The sequence below is a fragment of the Hemitrygon akajei genome, chromosome 2 (genome assembly GCF_048418815.1).
Source record: "Hemitrygon akajei chromosome 2, sHemAka1.3, whole genome shotgun sequence".
Lineage (NCBI taxonomy): Eukaryota > Metazoa > Chordata > Chondrichthyes > Myliobatiformes > Dasyatidae > Hemitrygon > Hemitrygon akajei.
The window spans coordinates 146,143,510-146,164,410 of NC_133125.1; the positions used below are offsets into that span (position 1 = coordinate 146,143,510).

The following is a 20,901-nucleotide window of genomic DNA, read 5'->3' on the forward strand; positions in this document are numbered from 1 at the left end:
GTCTGAAATGTCAGGGTAACATGGGAAATAGGATCCATTTAGCAGACCCGTTGGCCCCCTCAGTCCCATTCCCCGTTCCCCTGTGCCATCTCTGTCTAGCCAGCAAGGTGTCCATCCTCTGGGCCGTTGTAGATGGTACCGCTGGGGGTAAAACTGTATCTCCACAACATGGGGCCTGCTCCTCCCATCCAATTCCTATAAGTCCCCTCCTCTTTTTATCTTGGCAAAGGGTATAGGGACAAAGGGCATTTTCCCTCCTCCTCCGGTGTGTGCTGGTATCACCATACAGACCCAACAGTTTGTGTGGGTGGTGCTATTCACATAATCATACGCCAACTGGAGGAAGGTATTCTTGGATTCAACTCCGATTCCTCTGATTACAATGGTTAATGATCCAGTTATTAACAGTGAGTGGGACCACGAGGTGGTGTGGCTCCTTTCACTCGACTCGGCAGCTGAACAGGTGCTGTTCACTCCAGTTCACTCAGGTCTGTTGTTCCTCTCCTTTCTCGTAGTGTCGTTTGCACCGAGTGGCGTGAATCCAGTCGGGTTTTCCTTCTCCCTTCACTGCGGTCCGAGGGACCAACCGGACTGATAGGGTCCTCTCCACCTGGGAGAGAAAGATTCTTTTGTCATAGTTCGAACATATACCCAATCTCCTGGTTTGAAGAGGTGCACATTTCCTTCGGTCGGGAGTCTGGGCATTCCTCACTTGGCCATGAAGCTTTTCCACCTCGTGACACAGTGCTTGTGCATATTTTAGGGTTTTTCATCGTTCCAGATCAAAGCCACTCTCTCCGGTGTCATCGGGAGCTTCAGCCCAGTTGTCATTGGTCTACCCATGAATATTTTGTGTGGGGTGAACCCCGTAATCCTATTCTTCCGGTTTTGCAAAGCATACATTACCAGAGGCAAAGCCTCTGACCATTTAAGGTCATTCTGCTGACACACCTAGCCTGGTGCATTTCTTATTTCTCCGTTTACCCTTTCCATCATTCCTGAGGATTGGGATTGATAGGGAATGTGTAACTTCCACTGAAATCCCAGGGTGACTTTCAGCCCTTGCACTAATCTGTTAGTAAAATGAGTTCCCCTATCACTATTAATGCACAATGGAATCCCAAATCTTGGTAGGATTTCCTTCATTAGGGCATTCACTACTGTGCTGGCATCATCCTTCCTGGCCGGGAATGCCTCCACCCACTGAGAGAACATCTCTCTTACCCCAATATATACTTGTGCCCTTTCTGCACTGAGATATGCACAAAGTCTATCTGTGAGTTTCCAAACGGCATTTCTGACTGGGGCAAATGATCATACTTTGCTGGAGTCTTCTCTTTATTGTTCTGCTGACATTTCAAGCATGTCCGTGCTACCCTTTCGACTGTGACAGTTATCCCAGGGGCTTACCATTGCTGACTAATCGCACGCTGCATCCCTCCCTTGCCCATGTGAGTCTGGCCATGGGGCGAGCAAGCCAGGGTGAAAACAAGCTTCGGGGGCAAACAACACGCCCACCAGGGTGGCAGCTTCTGTCCACGCGCACTTGTGGTGTGGCAAGATCTTGGGCTTGTTGCAATCTGTCGATACTGATGGCAGTGAGGAGCTCTCCCTCCCCTGTTTCCACCCGGGGGGTGTGGGGGGGGCTGTAATATCGGCTGCTGCTGGGGCGCCACGTGTTCACTGTTGTGTCAGTGAAATGATTCCCTTTGGAGAACTCGTCTCCTGCCGAGGTCTGTGCCTCACATTTAATTTTGGCTCAGGCCGCGGCAACTGGATGGCCTCTAACAAGTTAATAACCAGTTGAGAATTTTTAATAGGTTTTCCGGAGGAGGTATTGAATCCTCTGTTATTCCAGAGCTGTCCAAAATCATGGGCTACTCTAAGCTATAACAGGAATCAGTGTAAATGTTCACAGTCTGGCCTGAGGCCGAGAGATTCTGCTCCCTGTGTGGACGTTCCGTTTGGCAGGGCGTCAGCCTCTACAACCTCATCGGCAAAATGCTGTGTGGCGGTGGAATTGAGGAGCAGGGTCAGGGCACGGGGTACCAACACAGCACAGGGGGGATCGAGCACTCTGGGGATGGATTTTTCAATCATCACCGCTGGGGCTGCCATATCTCGGAGGGAGGAGGGCACTCACCTCACCTCATCAGGTAGCGAGGTGGAGTAATAGGCCGCTGGTCGCTTGTCACCCTGGTATTTTTGGCATTTTACTCCGGTAGTGAATCCTTGCTTCTCGTTAATGTACAGCAGGAACGGCTTCTCAGAGTCAGGTAGGCCCAGGGCTGGCGCCTGACGAAGGGCATCTTTCCGTGTATCCCTGGGGCAATCGGGACCAAGTACACTGCTGGTTCATGTAGGTGAAAGTGAAAAGTTACCGGCTGTCAGCATGTAGAGGTGTAGAAAAACCCCCCAACATAAGTCTCTGACGGTGAAGGTACTGGTGGAGGTACGTATAGAAGTGAGGATGATGTTGGTATCGGGGACCAGTGGGGCAATGGGGATAATGATCTAATTGGGTCCTGCATGAATCGCCATTCGCTCTCCCTCCCTGGTTTTGGAATCGGAAGGATGTAACATCTGTAGCAGGTGTTACAGGCACGATGCCTTCCTCTGCCTGAACTGTCAGGTGATATTGTTTCACACAGGGCAGGAGGGATCCCTTCTTGAGGGTCACCTGTTGTTCTGGAGCCGTGCGCACCAGACCGACGTGGTTCTCGTGTCGGGCCCACAGTCCCGTGTTAACGCCGGCGAGAGCTTTCGGGTAGGGCAGCGGCCCTGTCTGGGGCGGACACTGTCGCTGGAATAATGCATTTAACAGTAATCCTTCCTGTCTGACTGTCAAAGATCTCGATGGTGAGCGTAGCTGCACCTGGGATTAGAACAGAGATTGTATGGGCTGGGTGTGAAATTTGTGACAGACGGTGCACCATAGGTCCAATGTGCTTTGGTTTAGCGGTGGGGGGAGCTTACAGCCACTGTGATGTGGGGTCCACAGGACCCCTGTGAGAGAGCCCCTCTGTTTTCCATCTGTCTCACTGTTGTTTAGTTCTACTGCTACTCCCAGCCCTTCGGGGCTGAGGAACAGAAAGGGCCCAGTACTCAAGGTCCCCGTGCCTCCAACACAGGGGGCTGCCTGCTCATCGTAGGAGGGATCTGAGCCCTGCCTGTAGAAAGCGATGCAGTGAAGCACCTTGCTTTCCCGGCTGGTTTCGAGGAGGTGTTGCAAATACTGTCCTTGCAAGTCAGGGGAATCCCTCAGTGCTGTACACGGTGTTTGTACGAGCGGGGAGTAAGGGTTGTAATCCAGTTGGCAGCAGTACAATACTGCAGTATCATGACAACCATCCACTCTTCCACTGAGCTTTAACATCCGTGGGAGATCCACATAAATGGCATCAGATCGACAGTACAAGGTCGCACCTAACTTACAGAGAGTCTGTCTGCCGAACAAGGGGAGGGGACGGGACGGGTGTTAGTGAGGGAGGGGTCGAAAGGGGTTCCGTCATCAGTAAACTGGCTATCTTGATGGTGATAGTCTACTGTCCGTTAGTTTGCACGTCCGTGGAGGGGACACAGAAGACAGAGTAGCTCCATATCAATCAGACAAGCCACCTCACTATCTCCTATTTTTACAACCCTCATGGGCTCTACTCTCATACTTCTGGATAGTCTGATAGCTGCTGCCTGCACCACCGGTTCTCCGGCCACCCCTATTGCTGAGGCAAGGGATGAGTGAAAGGGAAAGTGGGCGACTGTCGATCCTCTGAAGCCCGGGGAGGGGGACGGCACGGGGGGGGGGGGGGTACAGACAGTTTTGGGTCGACTGTTTAACGTCTCATTACCGGGCACCGTGTCATCCTGTCCCCAGTCTCCAGGGGTGAGTATATAGCATCTGCACATTCTCCTCATCCCGGGGAGGGGTGAGTATATAGTATCTGCACATCCCCCAGGGAGGGGCGAGTAAATAGCATCTGGACCAACCAATTGTGGAAGGCGTCTTTAAGAGGTCAGGTGCCTCTGTGACCATGGCACCTACTTCGGTTGGGGTCCAGGGTTTATTACAGGGACGTCACCCATCATGATTTTGGGGCCTGAGTTCTGGGGTTTGGCCCCTCCTTTTCTTCTTTCTCTCTTCGTCCCCGTGTTTGCTGTCGAGTCACGCGGCCTCCCACAGAACCTGTGGTGCTGTTCACTTCGGTCTCCGGCAGCCCTCATACCTCCTGGAGCTGTTGTGGCCCCGTCCTCATAGAGAGGGGCTGATGCTGTGGCAGGAGGCCTGGCTGCATTTGCCCCTGGCCTCGCCCACAGACGGTGGTCATCTGTATCAATTCCTGTGTGTCCCCTCCGGGGAGCACTTGGGGCCGACCTGAGATTCTGTCCCAGTGGCGGTTGGGAGGCCGGGGGATTATTCTTATGCAGTCATTTATCTTTCCTAGGGGACCGAAGTCTCCTGGCTACCTCCTCCCATTTTATCCCAATTCGGATCCCATCTCCCATTTCCACAGTCTCTTTCCAGTCCCTTATCTAACACAAGTTAAATGTTCCGACATAGGGCCAATCTCCTTGCGACCACCCGTACAGGTCACTACTAAATGTTACCCCGTATCGATCATCCCGTTTCACGTATTACTGTATCGGCCGGCGATCCGGGCGGTACCAGAGGTCCCCAATTAATTTTCGATGCTCTCTTACCTTCTCAATGTTCTTCTCCATCTTTTTACTTACTCTCAAGGTTCCTTTATCAGCAGGACCAGCATCACTTGATCGACCGCTGCCATTCCCCATCCTTCTTGCCTTTCTCTCTTCTTCCTGTCAGCAGGGCGGTTTAATCTTCACGTCCCCCAAACCCCAGTTTCCCTTTGAGTTCTCACCGGTTCACGTGATCCCTTCCCGAGCAGTGGAAGTCGAGTCGCTGCGTTTTTTATGATTTCTTCCAATTTCCCCCCCTATCTTTTCTCAGTCCCCCAGGAACTGAGTCTCCAGACGGAGATAAGTACTCCTGGAGTTGTCTCTGCACTGGACGGCCTCGTAATGCCTTACTCCCAGAGTTCGGTCCCTCGAGCTGTAATCACTCCTGCCAATTCTCTCACTTCTTACAAATCTTCTCAATTGCCAGATTGTGAATGTTTGGTCCCGGCTCTCCCTTTTACCGTTGGAGCAGCCGGGACTATCCCCCGGGCACAAGAGTCGCAGCTGTCTTGTGCACGTTAGGATAGCGACCATCGATCGCTTTCCTTTTCTACTGGGGTTTTCCCAGCTGTCCCCCCGTTTGTATCTCATTAACGCTGGGATCCTGCCGACTTGCGCCAGATGGCCGTGGAAATTTGACCTTCGTAGGGTGAAAGGAATGCTCGACTCCAGTGTCTCGTTTCAGGACCTTTATTTTACTTGGGACCAAGGAGAGAGAGAGAGAGCTGGTCTCCTCCAGCACCCGACTGTACTCACCTGTTACAATAGTGTCCTTTCATACTGTTCAGCATAGCAACAGCAGACTTATTATAACACGTCCAATCATTGTATAGAAATATTATCACTCTGTCAATATGTTACCATTCACTAAAGAAAACAGGGAGAAGTGAAGTTACTAGTTAAACTATCTTGCAGAGCTCAGCACATTAGCTCTTGTTTCTCTGGTTGCAGCAGATTTGACTCGTACCTTATCCCGCAAGAGCTTGCACGTAATGTTCTGTATTTGCACAGGAGGGTCTTTGCTTTGCTGTCTCCTCGACCCTTGTCACGTAGCTTATTAACCCTTTTCCTCCACATGGAGGGTAACTGTAGGGATTGTGGAGGGGGGGGTGTGGGTTAATGTGGGGTGATGGAGTAACTGGGGATTGTGGTGAAGGCAGAGGTAACTGGGGATTGTGGGGGGACTGGGTAACTGGTGATTGTGGGGAATTCCAGTCTATAAGCCAACCCCCCCCCCCCCCCATTTTCAAGGTTAAAAAAGTGACTTTTTCATGTTACCTTTGTATAAGCCGACCCCTTTTGAAGTGGTTTTTGATTTAACCAGAAAAAAATCACAAGATCTCTCATGCCGGTACTCAGCTTTGCCAGATCCGGAACCTGGAAATTTTGTGAACCAGTACCTGCTAAGAAAATAGGCCCACACATTGTAGAGCATTATAAGTGAATTCTTAATAAATAAATCAGGGAGGGAAGTTTTGGATTTGGTCTCCAATGGTAAAAAATCCTTAGAAATGTAACCCCCGTGAAACCATTTAGCGCCCATCGTAATCTCGTTAAAACGTAACACGGGGTGGCGGGATCAGTACGTGAACTCAATCTTGAGTTTGCGACCACCATGTACAAAAGATTAAAACGAATGGGATATGATGCTGGCTTCAAGCTGAAGGTTGTTGATTTTGCTAAAGGAATGAATAATCCTGCAGCTGCTAAGAAGTTTAGTGTAAACGAGAAACAAGTGAGAGAGTGGGGAAAGGCAGAGGACACGCTGAGGGAAATGCCAAAGACGAAATGTGCAAACTGCAGGAAATCATGCCAGCGGCCAGAACTGGAAGAAAAAAGTTCTAGAGTGGGTGAATCACCAGCGATCTTCAATGAGTTAATTCATCCTCTATATGTTCCAAACATTCATTGATACAGTTTAAAGTTGTGCACAGGGCTCATATGTCCAAGGATAAATTAGCTCATTTTTATTCCCATATAAATCCTGTATGTGACATATTATTCTGAGACAGCCTCTCTAACTCATGTTTTGGTCATGTCTGTCTTTGAAAAAATAATGGAAAGGTATCTTCGATATTATTTCTACGGTATTGAGTATTTATTTACAACCTTATCCTATCACCGCAATTTTTGGTTTACCAATGATGGAGTCTATTCATTTATCTCCTTCTGCTTGTTGGATGATTGCATTTCTTACATTAACGGCTAAAAGATCTATTTTGTTGAATTGGAAAGAGATTAATCCCCCTACCACATTTCATTGGTTTTCTCAAACTATGTTATATTTAAATTTGGAAAAAAATTAGAAGCATCATATATGATCCTTCTATTAAATTTGAAAAGACTTGGAGGCCATTTATTCAACATTTTCATATGATGTAATTTGACCCTTTTCCAAACCCATTTCTTTCTGCTTCTGATTATATACATGTAGAGAGGATCGGAGTTGATGACACTTATGATTCTTTTTATTTTAATTTTTTTTAGTCAGTGGTTAGCTTGTTAGAGTAGTTTCTTTTTGTGTTGTTTGGGGTATATAATTCTTTTTCTTTTTCTGTTTTTTTCCATGTTGTTACACCTAGTTTTTTGTGTTGTACACACTATATTTATATCCTGTATGATTTTGGGAGACTTAATCCTTTTGTACCTATTGTCTATATATCTATCTACGTTAACTTTTAATTTTGTAATCCCAATAATTATGTATAAATTTGTTATTTTAAAATGTTGATATTAATAAAAAGATTGAAAAAGAAAGGTTCACTCTTCCTCTGCAAGCACTGTGTCACCTCCCCTTTCCTCACGTTTCTGTGCTCCCCCCATTATAGCAGTTTTCATCCATCCTCCAACCAGTGTGTCATTGTCTGATTACCCGGCACCGTCTCGTCCTGTCTCCAGACGACTCCTTCCCCCGGGGTATCACTAAAGCCTCCTTTAGCAATGGCCCGGAGGACCCATGGACACGTTTTAATGGCATCTGTACATTCCCCTGGGAGGGGCGAGTACATCTGCACATCCCCCCGGGAGGGGTGAGTGTATAGCATCTGGCCAACCAATTGTGGGAAGTGTTTGGATCCTTTAGGGGTCAGGCGCCTCAGTGACTGTGACACGTACTTCGGTTGTTGTCTGGGGTTTTAATACAGGGATGTCACCTATCATGAATTGTGTGGTTTGCCCCCTCCTTCCCTTCTTTCTGTCTTCGTCCCTGTGTTCGCTGTCGAGTCACGCGGCCTCCCACAGCTCCTGTGGTGCTGATCACTTCGGTCTCATCTCCGGCAGCCCTCGCGCCTCCTGGAGCCGTCACGGCCCTGTCCTTATAGGGAGGGGGCTGATGCTGTGGCAGGAGGCCTGGCTACCTCTGCCTCTGGCCTCGCCCATAGGCGGTGGTCATCTGTGTCAATTCCTCTGTGACCCCTCCGGGGAGCACTCGGGGCTGACCAGAGCTACTGTCCCAGCGGCGGTTGGGAGGCCGGGGGATTATTCTTATGCAGTCATTTATCTTTCCCAGGGGGCTTAGGGGACCAGAGTCTCTTGGCCACCTCCTCCCATTTATTAAAACAGCTGATGAAATTATCCATATCCCAATTCGGATCCCATCTCCCATTTCCACAGTCTCTTTCCAGTCCCTTATCTAATGCAAGTTAAATTTTCCGACGTAGGGCCAATCTCCTTGCGACCACCCATACAGTTCACTACTAAACGTTGCCCCATATCGATCATCCCGTTTCACGTATTACTGTATCGGCTGGCGATCCGGGTGGTACCAGGGGGTCCCCAATTAATATTCGGTGCTCTCTTACCTTCTCGATGTTCTTCTCCATCTTTTTACTTACTCTCAAGGTTCCTTTATCAGCAGGACCAGCATTACCTGATCGATCGCTGCCGTTCCCCATCCTTTTTGCCTTTTTCTCCTCTTCCTGTCAGCAGAGCAGTTTAATCTTCACATCCCCCAAACCCCAGTTTCCATTTGAGTTCTCACCGGTTCACGTGATCCCTTCCCAAGCAGTGGGAGTCGAGTCGCTACGTTCTTTATGATTTCTTCCAATTTCGCCCCCTATCTTTTCTCAGTCCCCCAGGAACTGAGTCTCCAGACGGAGGTAAGTACTCCTGGAGTTGTCTCTGCACTGGACGGCCTCGGAATGCCTTACTCCCAGAGTTCGGTCCCTTGAGCTGTAATCACTCCTGCCAATTCTCTCACTTCTTACAAATCTTCTCAATTGCCAGATTGTGAATGTTTGGTCCCGGCTCTCCCTTTTACCGTTGGAGCAGCCGGGACTATCCCCCGGGCACAAGAGTCGCAGCTATCTTGTGCACGTTAGGATAGCGACCATCGATCGCTTTCCTTTTCTACTGGGGTTTTCCCAGCTGTCCCCCCGTTCGTATCTCATTAACGCTGGGATCCTGCCGACTTGCGCCAGATGGCCGTGGAAATTTGACCTTCGTAGGGTGAAAGGAATGCTCGACTCTAGTGTCTCGTTTCGGGACCTTTATTTTACTTGGGACCAAGGAGAGAGAGAGCTGGTCTCCACCAGACCCGACTGTACTCACCTGTTACAATAGCGTCCTTTCATACTGTTCAGCATAGCAACAGCAGACTTATTATAACACGTCCAATCATTGTATAGAAATGTTATCACTCTGTCAATATGTTACCATTCACTAAAGAAAACAGGGAAAAGTGAAGTTACAAGTTAAACTATCTTGCAGAGCTCAGCACATTAGCTCTTGTTTCTCTGGTTGCAGCAGATTTGACTCGTACCTTATCCCGCAAGAGCTTGCACGTAATGTTCTGTATTTGCACAGGAGGGTCTTTGCTTTGCTGTCTCCTCGACCCTTGTCACGTAGCTTATTAACCCTTTTCCTCCACATGGAGGGTAACTGTAGGGATTGTGGAGGGGGTGGTGACTGTGTGGGGGGGTGTGGGTTATTGTTGGGTGATGGAGTAACTGGGGATTGTTGTGAAGGCAGAGGTAACTGGGGATTGTGGGGGGACTGGGTAACTGGTGATTGTGGGGAAGGCACCGTAAATTCCGGTGTATAAGCCAAACCCCCCCCCCCCATTTTCAAGGTTAAAAAAGTGACTTTTTCATGTTACCTTTGTATAAGCCGACCCCTTTTGTAGGGGTTTTTGATTTAACCAGAAAAAAATCACAAGATCTCTCATGCCGGTACTCAGCTTTGCCAGATCCGGAACCTGGAAATTTTGTGAACCAGTACCTGCTAAGAAAATAGGCCCACACATTGTAGAGCATTATAAGTGAATTCTTAATAAATAAATCAGGGAGGGAAGTTTTGGATTTGGTCTCCAATGGTAAAAAATCCTTAGAAATGTAACCCCCGTGAAACCATTTAGCGCCCATCGTAATCTCGTTAAAACGTAACACGGGGTGGCGGGATCAGTACGTGTACTCAGTATTGAGTTTGCGACCACCACGTACAAAAGATTAAAACGAATGTGATATGATGCTGGCTTCAAGCTGAAGGTTGTTGATTTTGCTAAAGGAATGAATAATCCTGCAGCTGCTAAGAAGTTTAGTGTAAAAGAGAAACAAGTGAGAGAGTGGGGAAAGGCAGAGGACACGCTGAGGGAAATGCCAAAGACAAAATGTGCAAACTGCAGGAAATCATGCCAGCGGCCAGAACTGGAAGAAAAAGTTTTAGAGTGGGTGAATCACCAGCGATTGTCTGGATACACTGTTACCAGAGAAATGATTCGAGTTCAAGCGTTGAAATAGGACGAAAAACACCGTGAGGTCAGCGAAAATTTCAAAGCTACACGAAGGTGGTGCACCCGATTTACGAATAGACGTGATCTTGTGTTGAGACAAAAAACAAAGATTGCTCAGAAGTTGCCGAACAACCTTGAAAATAAGATTATGGCCTTCCAATCGTTTGTAATCAAGCATCGAAAGGCACATTCTTACCCGCTCTCACTGATTGGTAACATGGACGAGGCACCAACGTTCTTTGATTTTGCTGGCAACCGCACTGTCAATCGGACGGAAAAGTCGCTACCTGTCTGGGACATGTTCAAAGCGCACTTGTCAGGTGAGACAAAAGCAGCACTGAGAGCTGAAAATACGGACATTGCCGTCATCCCCGGTGGTGTGATATCCCTGCTCCAGCCACTAGATGTGAGTTTAAACAAACCGTTCAAAGAATTCATGTGTCGACAGTGAAGCTGCAAATGACGAAGTGGAAGCAGAAATTGACAATCCTTATGATGATATGGTGACTGCGGAAGATTGAGACACGATTTCCTTCCGTGTATTCGTCTTTCCAAAGTTGGCACCCTCTGTATAAGCCGACCCCCTAATTTTAGGACTGAAATTTAGGGCCAAATTCTCGGCTTATACATCGGAATTTACAGTAGAAATTATCTCACAGGAGTTAGCATGTACTGTTCCCTATTTGCACACGAGGGTTTTTGCTTTGCCTCCACAAATCCCTCGTTGTTGACCTTCTAGCTCAACACTCATATCGTTTACCCTGTTCACATTCATATTCTCTCATTGAGTCTGTCTCTAGTAGGGGGCGTCATAACCCTCCGGAAAGGGGTGCAATTTCAGAAATTCCTCCTCCTCATAGCTATCACTACTGTCCTCTTCCTCCTCCCCTTCCCGAGAGGTTCCAGGCCTTCCTGTTGGTCTTCGTACATACATGGGGGCCAGTGTCATTGGGATCTACCCTCGGGAGGGTAGTAGGGCACAGAGGAATCTCGTGGCCAGTAAACAAATTACCACAGTTACAAATATTGTCCCATAATGTACCAGCGTCCCCCACCAATTTCCAAGTGGCCACCACTCTCCCCCAGGTTGGGTATAGTCGTGGATATAGTTTCTCAACTTTCTCAAATCGCTCCGTTTTGGAGATTGCCCTCTTCTTGTTTCTGCTTTCGCCCTTTTCCCGATGTGGGTGGTCTGTTAAAGAGGAGTACTTTATAACCGGGGGTACTGCAAACCCAGGGTACCAGTCATTCTTTAGCCAGGGGTAAACTCGCTCTCCACAGATCTAAAAGGTGTTGTTTGGCAGAGGTGGGGGTGGGGAAGGTAGTACTATTGTGGCCGGTCCAATTACTCTTCTTTTTTCTCCGTGAACTTACTCCATCCTGCCTTCCACAGCCCATTCTCCTTACACCAACAGGTGTCTCCTCTCTGTCTAAATACTACCATCCAAGAGTCTGAAATGTCAGGGTAACATGGGAAATAGGATCCATTTAGCAGACCCGTTGGCTCCCTGCATCCCATTCCCCATTCCCCTGTGCCATCTCTGTCTAGCCAGCAAGGTGTCCATCCTCTGGGCCGTTGTAGGTGGTACCGCTGGGGGTAAAACTGTATCTCCACAACATGGGGCCTGCTCCTCCCATCCAATTCCTATAAGTCCCCCTCCTCTTTTTATCTTGGTGAAAGTATAGCCAGGAAGGGCATCTTCCCTCCTCCTCCGGTGTGTGCTGGTATCACCATACAGACCCAACAGTTTGTATGGGTGGTGCTATTCACATAATCATACGCCAACTGGAGGAAGGTATTCTTGGATCCAACTCCGATTCCTCTGATTACAATGGTTAATAGTCCAGTTATTAACAGTGAGTGGGACCACATGGTGGTGTGGCTCCTTTCACTCGACTCGGCAGCTGAACAGGTGCTGTTCACTCCAGTTCACTCAGGTCTGTTGTTCCTCTCCTTTCTCGTAGTGCCGTTTGCACCGAGTGGCGTGAATCCAGTCGGGTTTTCCTTCTCCCTTCACTGCGGTCCGAGTGACCAACTGGACTGATAGGGTCCTCTCCACCTGGGAGAGAAAGATTCTTTTGTCATAGTTCGAACGTATACCCAATCTCCTGGTTTGAAGAGGTGTACATTTCCTTCGGTCGGGAGTCTGGGCATCCCTCACTTGGCTGTTTAGCTTTTCCACCTCGTGACACAGTGCTTGAGCATATTTTAGGGTTATTCCATCATTCCAGATCAAAGCCACTCTCTCCGGTTTCATCGGGAGCTTCAGCCCCGTTGTCATTGTTTCACCCATGAATATTTTGTGTGGGGTGAACCCCGTAATCCTATTCTTCCGGTTTTGCAAAGCGTCCATTACCAGAGGCAAAGCCTCTGACCGTTTAAGATCATTCTGCTGACACACCTAGCCTGGCGCATTTCTTATTTCTCCGTTTACCCTTTCCATCATTCCTGAGGATTGGGATTGATAGGGGAAGTTTAACTTCCAGTGAAATCCCAGGGCAACTTTCAGCCCTTGCACTAATCTGTTAGTAAAATGAGTTCCCCTATCACTATTAATGCAGAATGGAATCCCAAATCTTGGTAGGATTTCCTTCATTAGGGCATCCACTACTGTACTGGCATCATCCTTCCTGGCCGGGAATGCCTCCACCCACTGAGAGAACATCTCTCTTACCCCAATATATACTTGTGTCCTTTCTCCACTGAGATACGCACAAAGTCTATCTGTGAGTTTCCAAACGGCATTTCTGTCTGGGACAAATGATCATACTTTGCCGGAATCTTCCCTTTACTGCTCTGCTGACATTTCAAGCATGTCGGTGCTACCCTTTCGACTGTGACAGTTATCCCAGGGGCTTACCATTGCTGACTAATCGCACGCTGCGTCCCTCCCTTGCCCATGTGAGTCTGGCCATGGGGCGAGCAAGCCAGGGTGAAAACAAGCTTCGGGGGCAAACAACACGCCCACCAGGGTGGCAGCTTCTGTCCACGCGCACTTGTGGTGTGGCAAGATCTTGGGCTTGTGGCAATCTGTCGATACTGATGGCAGTGAGGAGCTCTCCCTCCCCTGTTTCCACCCGGGGGGTGTGGGGGGGGCTGTAATATCGGCTGCTGCTGGGGCGCCACGTGTTCACTGTTGTGTCAGTGAAATGATTCCCTTTGGAGAACTCGTCTCCTGCCGAGTTCTGTGCCTCACATTTAATTATGGCTCAGGCAGCGGCAACTGGATGGCCTCTAACAAGTTAATAACCAGTTGAGAATGTTTAATAGGTTTTCCAGAGGAGGTATTGAATCCTCTGTTCTTCCAGAGCTGTCCAGGATCATGGGCTACTCTAAGCTATAACAGGAATCAGTTTAAATGTTCACAGTCTGGCCTGAGGCCGAGAGGTTCTGCTCCCTGTGTGGACGTTCCGTTTGGCAGGGCGTCAGCCTCTACAATCTCATCGGCAAAATGCTGTGTGGCGGTGGAATTGAGGAGCAGGGTCACGGCACGGGGTACCAACACAGCACAGGGGGGATCGAGCACTCTGGGGATGGATTTTTCAATGATCACCGCTGGGGCTGCCATCACTCGGAGGGAGGAGGGCACTCCCCTCACTACGGCAGGTAGGGAGGCGGAGTAATAGGCTGCTGGTCGCTTGTCACCCTGGTATTTTTGGCATTTTACTCCGGTAGCGAGTCCTTGCTTCTCGTTAATGTACAGCAGGAAAGGCTTCTCAGAGTCAGGTAGGCCCAGGGCTGGCGCCTGACGAAGGGCATCTTTCCGTGTATCCCTGCGGCAATCGGGACCAAGTACACTGCGGGTTCTTGTAGATGAAAGTGAATAAGATACTGGCTGTCAGCATGTAGAGGTATAGAAAAAATCCAGAACATAAGTCTGTGACGGTGAAGGTACTGGTGGAGGTGCGAATAGAAGTGAGGATGATGTTGGTATCGGGGAGCAGTGGGACAATGGGGATAACGATCTTATTTACTGCTCTTGGATCCTGCACGAATCGCTATTCGTTCTGCCTTCCTGGTTTAGGAATGGGAAGGATGGGGGTGATGCAGCACCTCCTGTATCAGGTGTTACAGGCACGATGCCCTCCTCTGCTTGAGCTGTCCGGCGAGAGCTTTCGAGTAGAGCAGGGGGTCTGTCTGGGGTGGGCACTGTCACTGGAATAATGCCTTTAACATCATAGGTTTTAGAATAATCCTTCCTGTCTGCCTGTCAAAGATCTCGATGGTGTGCATAGCCGTGCCTGGGATTAGAACAGAGATTGTATGGGCTGGGTGTGAAATTTGTGACAGACGGTGCACCGTAGATCCAACGTGCTTTGCTCTGGTGGGGGGGCTTATGGCCACTGTGATGTGGGGTCGACAGGTCCCCTGTGAGAGAGCCCCTCTGTTTTCCATCGGTCTCGCTGTTGGTTGTTTAGTTCTACTGATACCCCCAGCCCTTTGGGGCCTAAGAACAGAAGGGGCCCGGTTCTCGAGATCTCCCAACGTAGGGGACCGCCTGCTCATCGTAGGTGAGATCTGCACCCTGCCCGTAGAATACATCAATTCCTCTGTGTCCGTCTCCAGGGGAGCACTCGGGGCCGATGGGAGATACTGTCCCAGTGGCGGTTGGGAGGCCGGGGGATTATTCTTACGCGGTCATTTATCTTTCCTAGGGGGCCAGAGTCTCCTGGCTACCTCCTCTTGTTTATTAAAACAGCTGATCATATAATCCATATCCCAATTCGGATCTCATCTCCCATTTCCACAGTCTCTTCCCAATTAATTTTCGATGCTCTCTTACCTTCTCAATGTTCTTCTCCATCTTTTTACTTACTTTCAAGGTTCCTTTATCAGCAGGAACAGCATTACCTGATCGACCGCTGCCGTTCCCCATCCTTCTTGCCTTTTTCTCTTCTTCCTGTCAGCAGAGCGGTCTAATTTTCACGTCTCCCAAACCCCAGTTTCCTTTTGAGCTCTCACCGGTTCACGTGATCCCTTCCCGAGCAGTGGGAGTCGAGTCACTGGGTTCTTTATGATTTCTTCCAATTTCGCCCCCCATCTTTTCTCAGTCCCCCAGGAACTGAGTCTCCAGACGGAGATAAGTACTCCCGGAGTTGTCTCTGCACTGGACGGCCTCGGAATGCCTTACTCCCAGAGTTCGGTCCCTCGAGCTGTAATCACTCCTGCCAATTCTCTCACTTCTTACAAATCTACTCGATTGCCAGGTTGTGAATGTTTGGTCCCGGCTCTCCGTTTTACTGTTGGAGCAGCCGGGACTATCCCCCAGACACAAGAGTCGCAGCTGTCTTGTGCACATTAGGATAGCGACCATCGATCGCTTTCCTTTTCTACAGGGGTTTTCCCAGCTGTCCCCCCGTTCGTATCTCATTAACGCTGGGATCCTGCCGACTTGCGCCAGATGGCCGTGGAAATTTGACCTTGGGTGAAAAGAATACTCGACTCCGAAGTCTCGTTTTGGGTTCTTTATTTTACTTGGGACCAAGGAGAGAGAGAGAGAGCTGGTCTCCACCAGTACCCGACTCTGCTCTCCTTTTACAATAGTGTCCTTTTGTACAGTTCAACATAGCAACAGCAGACTTACTATAATATATCCAATCGTTGTATGGGTACATTACCACTCACTAAATATGTTACAGTTCAGTATAAAAAGCAGTTACAAGTTAAGCTATCTTGCAGAGCTCAGCACATTAGTTCGTGTTTCTCTCTTTGCAGTAGATTTGACTCGTACCTTATCTCACAAGAGTTAGCACCTAACGTTCTCTGTTTGCACACAGGCGTCTTTGCTTTGCTGTCTCCTAGTGGCCCTTTTCATCCACATTGAGGGTATCTGTGGTGATTGTGGGGGGGTGGGGTAGATTGTGGGGTGATGGGGTAACTGGGGATTGTGGGGTGGTGGGGTGATGGGGTAACTGGGGATTATGGGGGGTACAGGGTAACTGGGGATGGGGTAACAGGTTTGTGGGGGTACAGGATAACGGGTTTGGGGATGGGTGAAACTGCAGAGGCACTGGGGATTGTGCAGGGTAGGGGTGACTGGGGATTGTGGGGTACAGGGGAACTGTGAGGTTTGTGGAGGAGTAATTCAGGATTGTGGGGAGACAGGGTATCTGTGGGTATTGGAGGGGAGGGGGTTATCTGTGGGGATTGTTGGGATGGTGTAACTGGGGGGAACGGGGAAATGAGATTGTGGAGGATGGGGTAACTGAGGATTGTGGGGTTACTGGGGATTTGGGGGATACGGGGTAACTGGAGATTGTTGGGGGTGACGGGGTAACCGTGGGGATTGCGGGGCTGTGATTTGAGCCACGTTTAACAGATGGGGATGTGCCCCCCCCCCCCCCCCCACCCCGGGTTGTTCCAGGGATCCACACATTCCAGGAGATGTACGGCTGTGAACTCCATGACGACGGGACCATCACTGGGTTTGATCAGTACGGCTGGGACGGGTCAGACCTGATCAGCTTCGACAAGGACCGGATGGTGTGGGTGACCCCTGTGCCCTGGGGTCAGATCACTAAGGCCAAGTGGGACCGGGACACGGCCATGAACCAGGGTTTGAAGGGATACCTGGAGCAGATCTGCATCGATGCGGTGAAGAGATACGTCAAGGCCGGGGAGAGTCACCTGCAACCCAGTGAGTGGCGGGGGGGGGGCAGAATGTATGTCTGGGAGTGACCCCCCACAATTGCCCCGTGCCCCCTTCCACCCGTCCCCTCTCTCCCCCCCGCCGTCTCCTGTCTCTCCCCCCCCCGCCATCTCCTGTCTCTCCCCCCCCGCCATCTCCTGTCTCTCCCCCCCGCCGTCTCCTGTCTCTCCCCCCCGCCGTCTCCTGTCTCTCCCCCCCGCCGTCTACTTTCTCCCCCCCGCCGTCTCCTCTCTCCCCCCGCCGTCTCCTCTCTCCCCCCGCCGTCTCCTCTCTCCCCTCCGCCGTCTCCTCTCTCCCCTCCGCCGTCTCCTCTCCCCCCGCCGTCTCCTCTCTCCCCCCCGCCGTCTCCTCTCTCCCCCCCGCCGTCTCCTCTCTCCCCCCCGCCGTCTCCTCTCTCCCCCCCGCCGTCTCCTCTCTCCCCCCCGCCGTCTCCTCTCTCCCCCCCGCCGTCTCCTCTCTCCCCCCCGCCGTCTACTCTCTCCCCCCCGCCGTCTCCTGTCTCTCCCCCCGCCGTCTCCTGTCTCTCCCCCCCGCCGTCTCCTGTCTCTCCCCCCCGCCGTCTCCTGTCTCTCCACCCCGCCATCTCCCCTCTCCCCCCCCGCCGTCTACTTTCTCCCCCCGCCGTCTACTTTCTCCCCCCGCCGTCTACTTTCTCCCCCCCGCCGTCTACTTTCTCCCCCCCGCCGTCTACTTTCTCCCCCCCGCCGTCTACTTTCTCCCCCCCGCCGTCTCCTGTCTCTCCCCCCCGCCGTCTCCTGTCTCTCCCCCCCGCCGTCTCCTGTCTCTCCCCCCCCGCCGTCTCCTGTCTCTCTCTGACACCCTGCCATCTCCTCTCTCCCCCCCCGCCGTCTCCTGTCTCTCCCCCCGCCGTCTCCTGTCTCTCCCCCCCGCCGTCTCCTCTCTCCCCCCCGCCGTCTCCTGTCTCTTACACCCCGCCGTCCCGTCTCTGACACCCCCGCCGTCTCCCCTCTCCCCCCGCCGTCTCCCCTCTCCCCCTCGCCGTCTACTTTCTCCCCCCACCGTCTACTTTCTCCCCCCCGCCGTCTCCTCTCCCCCCGCCGTCTCCTCTCCCCCCGCCGTCTCCTCTCCCCCCGCCGTCTCCTCTCCCCCCGCCGTCTCCTCTCCCCCCGCCGTCTCCTCTCCCCCCGCCGTCTCCTCTCCCCCCCGCCGTCTCCTCTCTCTCCCCCCGCCGTCTCCTCTCTCCCCCCCGCCGTCTCCTCTCTCCCCCCCGCCGTCTCCTCTCTCCCCCCCGCCGTCTCCTCTCTCCCCCCCGCCGTCTCCTCTCTCCCCCCGCCGTCTCCTCTCTCCCCCCGCCGTCTCCTCTCTCCCCCCGCCGTCTCCTCTCTCCCCCCCGCCGTCTCCTGTCTCTCCCCCCCGCCGTCTCCTGTCTCTCTCTGACACCCTGCCGTCTCCCCTCTCCCCCGCTGTCTCCCCTCTCCCCCGCCGTCTCCCCTCTCCCCCCCGCCGTCTCCCCTCTCCCCCCCGCCGTCTACTCTCTCCCCCCCGCCGTCTACTCTCTCCCCCCGCCGTCTCCACTCCCCCCACCGTCTCCACTCCCCCCCGCCGTCTCCTCTCTCTCCCCCCGCCGTCTCCTCTCTCTCCCCCCGCCGTCTCCCCTCTCCCCCCGCCGTCTCCACTCTCTCTCCGTCTCCTCTCCCTCTCGCCTTTTTCTCTCCGCCTTTGCCCTTTCCTATCACCCCCCTCCTCTTGCTCCCCTTTCTGCCCCCACTCACTGCCTCCTCTCCCCCCCCAGATCCCCCCGAAGTCTCGTTCAGTGCCTCCAAGGATGGCCGCCACCTCTCCTGTGTGGCCACTGGCTTCTACCCTCAGTCCATCGACGTGATGATTCTGCGGGACGGCCGGACTCTGGAGGAGACCCATTCCCACGGGAACCTGCCCAATCACGACAACACCTACCAGCTGACCAAGACGGTGCAGGTGGAGCCCACGGACACTGCAGAGTTCTCCTGTCGGGTGGAACACCGAGGTCTCCCCGAGCCCCTCGTCTTGTTCCTGGGTAAGAGACACTCACTAGTGGGGCGGTACATGGGCAGTGAGAGTGAGGGGTCTTGGCTGACCACTGGCCCAGGGCTGGGATGGTGAGGGGGCACTGTTGATCACAGACCCAGGGTTGGACAGAGGGAGGAATCATTGATTCTAAGACAGGATGGTTGGTCTCTCTATGGGATGGGAGGGTGTGGGTGGGGTTGGTAAAGGGAGAATCGGGATTATCCCTGTCTCTGTCAGTGATGTCACTGTTTATCTGAATCACCAACAGGTCCGAAGTCCAACTCCATCCCAATCTGGATCATCGCTGTCGTTGTGGTCCTGGTGATCCTGGTGGCAGTCGTCATCGCTGTTGGTGTTGCCTACAAAAACAAAGGTAGGACTGGAGGGAGTTGGACTGTTCCCCTGGGGAAGGGGGCTTGGGCAGGGTGTGTCCTCCTGGCATTCCTCAGCAAATCCCATCCCAGCACCCTTGTGTTTCTACACCCAAGGGTGCGCACATCCAATGCTGCCTGTCTTCAACCCCCCCCATTCCCCACCTCTCTTCCTTCTCCCATTATAACAATTTCCGCCTCTTAACTGTCCGTAATGTGTCAGCCTCGACCACCACCCCCAGCAGTGTCCCACACACCCCTGTGACATCCTCCCACTGTACTTCCTTTCAATCAGCCTCACCAGGATGTTATTTGGTATTAGACATTGCTTCCCTGGTTAAAGCCAAAGCTGGCTGTCCACGTTATCTATGCCTCTGATCATCTTATAGAGTAACGGTTGTTACGATACAGTGAACATAAAATTGACACAGGGTTTTTTTTTATAAACAAATGAAACATTTATTAAACACTGCTCAATAAAAAACCAAAAGTAAACAAACAACTAACTTAACCGGAAGTTAACTGCGAGACAGCAACTCGAACAGTTCTTAAAGCGATAAATGCGAACACAGTTCTTAAAACTGGTAAATGCAAAAGGCCAAATGATTTACACAGTCAATTAGGAGAGACTTTCCCGAAGTAACGAATTCCTCGACGATGTGACGTTACTGCTGATCCGAGCCGAAATATGCCTTGCCTGAAGGATTTACGACGAAGGAAATAAAACGGCTTAAAGGCACTGACCTTTCTGTAGCGAATAATGCTGCATCCAGCTCTTTCTGCTCTTATAGCAGGGACTATCTTGGATGCAGGTTACTATCTCTTCTGAATGAGGATTAAATAAGGTCAATCTTGTATTACTGCCAACAACACCAACTTTTCTCAATCCTTCGGGTCTCCATCCTTCCATAAATCTTCACTCTCTGACTGGACTAGACTGACAGTATTGTAGCGAAACTGCCGGCAATAACCTTTGAAACTTAAGACATAAAGGAAAACTCCACTTTATAACAAAACTGCGTCATGAGACGAATACGCAGCATAACGGAGTCACTGACAAATTAAACCACGAACTGACCTGCGTCACAGCAAGGCTTTCCCCTTTTATACCCGTTGAAGCAGGCCATCACATGACCTCTCACTGGGGGGGGGGGGGAAATTACATCATGTGACCTCACATTGGCGGGAAATTACATCCCTCCAGCATCACAAGACCATTACATCGCGCCCAGCAGAGACACAATTACTTCATGCTCATGTGGCAGTCACAAGATACCCACGGGGTATGTAACACGGTCACCTTGTTCTCGAGTTTCTCCCAGTTCAAGGGTCATTGGGTCAGACTGTATGGAATTACTCCCTTTGGCACGACCTGCCATTGCTGTCCACATACTTGCACACTCTGATTCCATTTCCTTGTCCTCTCTACCTTGGTGATTCAAGTACC

General features: G+C 51.3%; 1 protein-coding gene across 1 annotated transcript in view; it reads left to right on the top strand.

The window, feature by feature from the left end:
• The window catches only part of LOC140716541 (class I histocompatibility antigen, F10 alpha chain-like), a 48,312-nt gene that overhangs the window by 25,490 nt on the left and 1,921 nt on the right, over nucleotides 1-20,901 (top strand). The window contains exons 3-5 of the mRNA XM_073029358.1: nucleotides 16,789-17,061; nucleotides 18,827-19,090; nucleotides 19,352-19,456. Of these exons, the coding sequence (XP_072885459.1) occupies nucleotides 16,789-17,061; nucleotides 18,827-19,090; nucleotides 19,352-19,456 (642 nt within the window). The remainder of the gene's footprint in view (nucleotides 1-16,788; nucleotides 17,062-18,826; nucleotides 19,091-19,351; nucleotides 19,457-20,901) is intronic.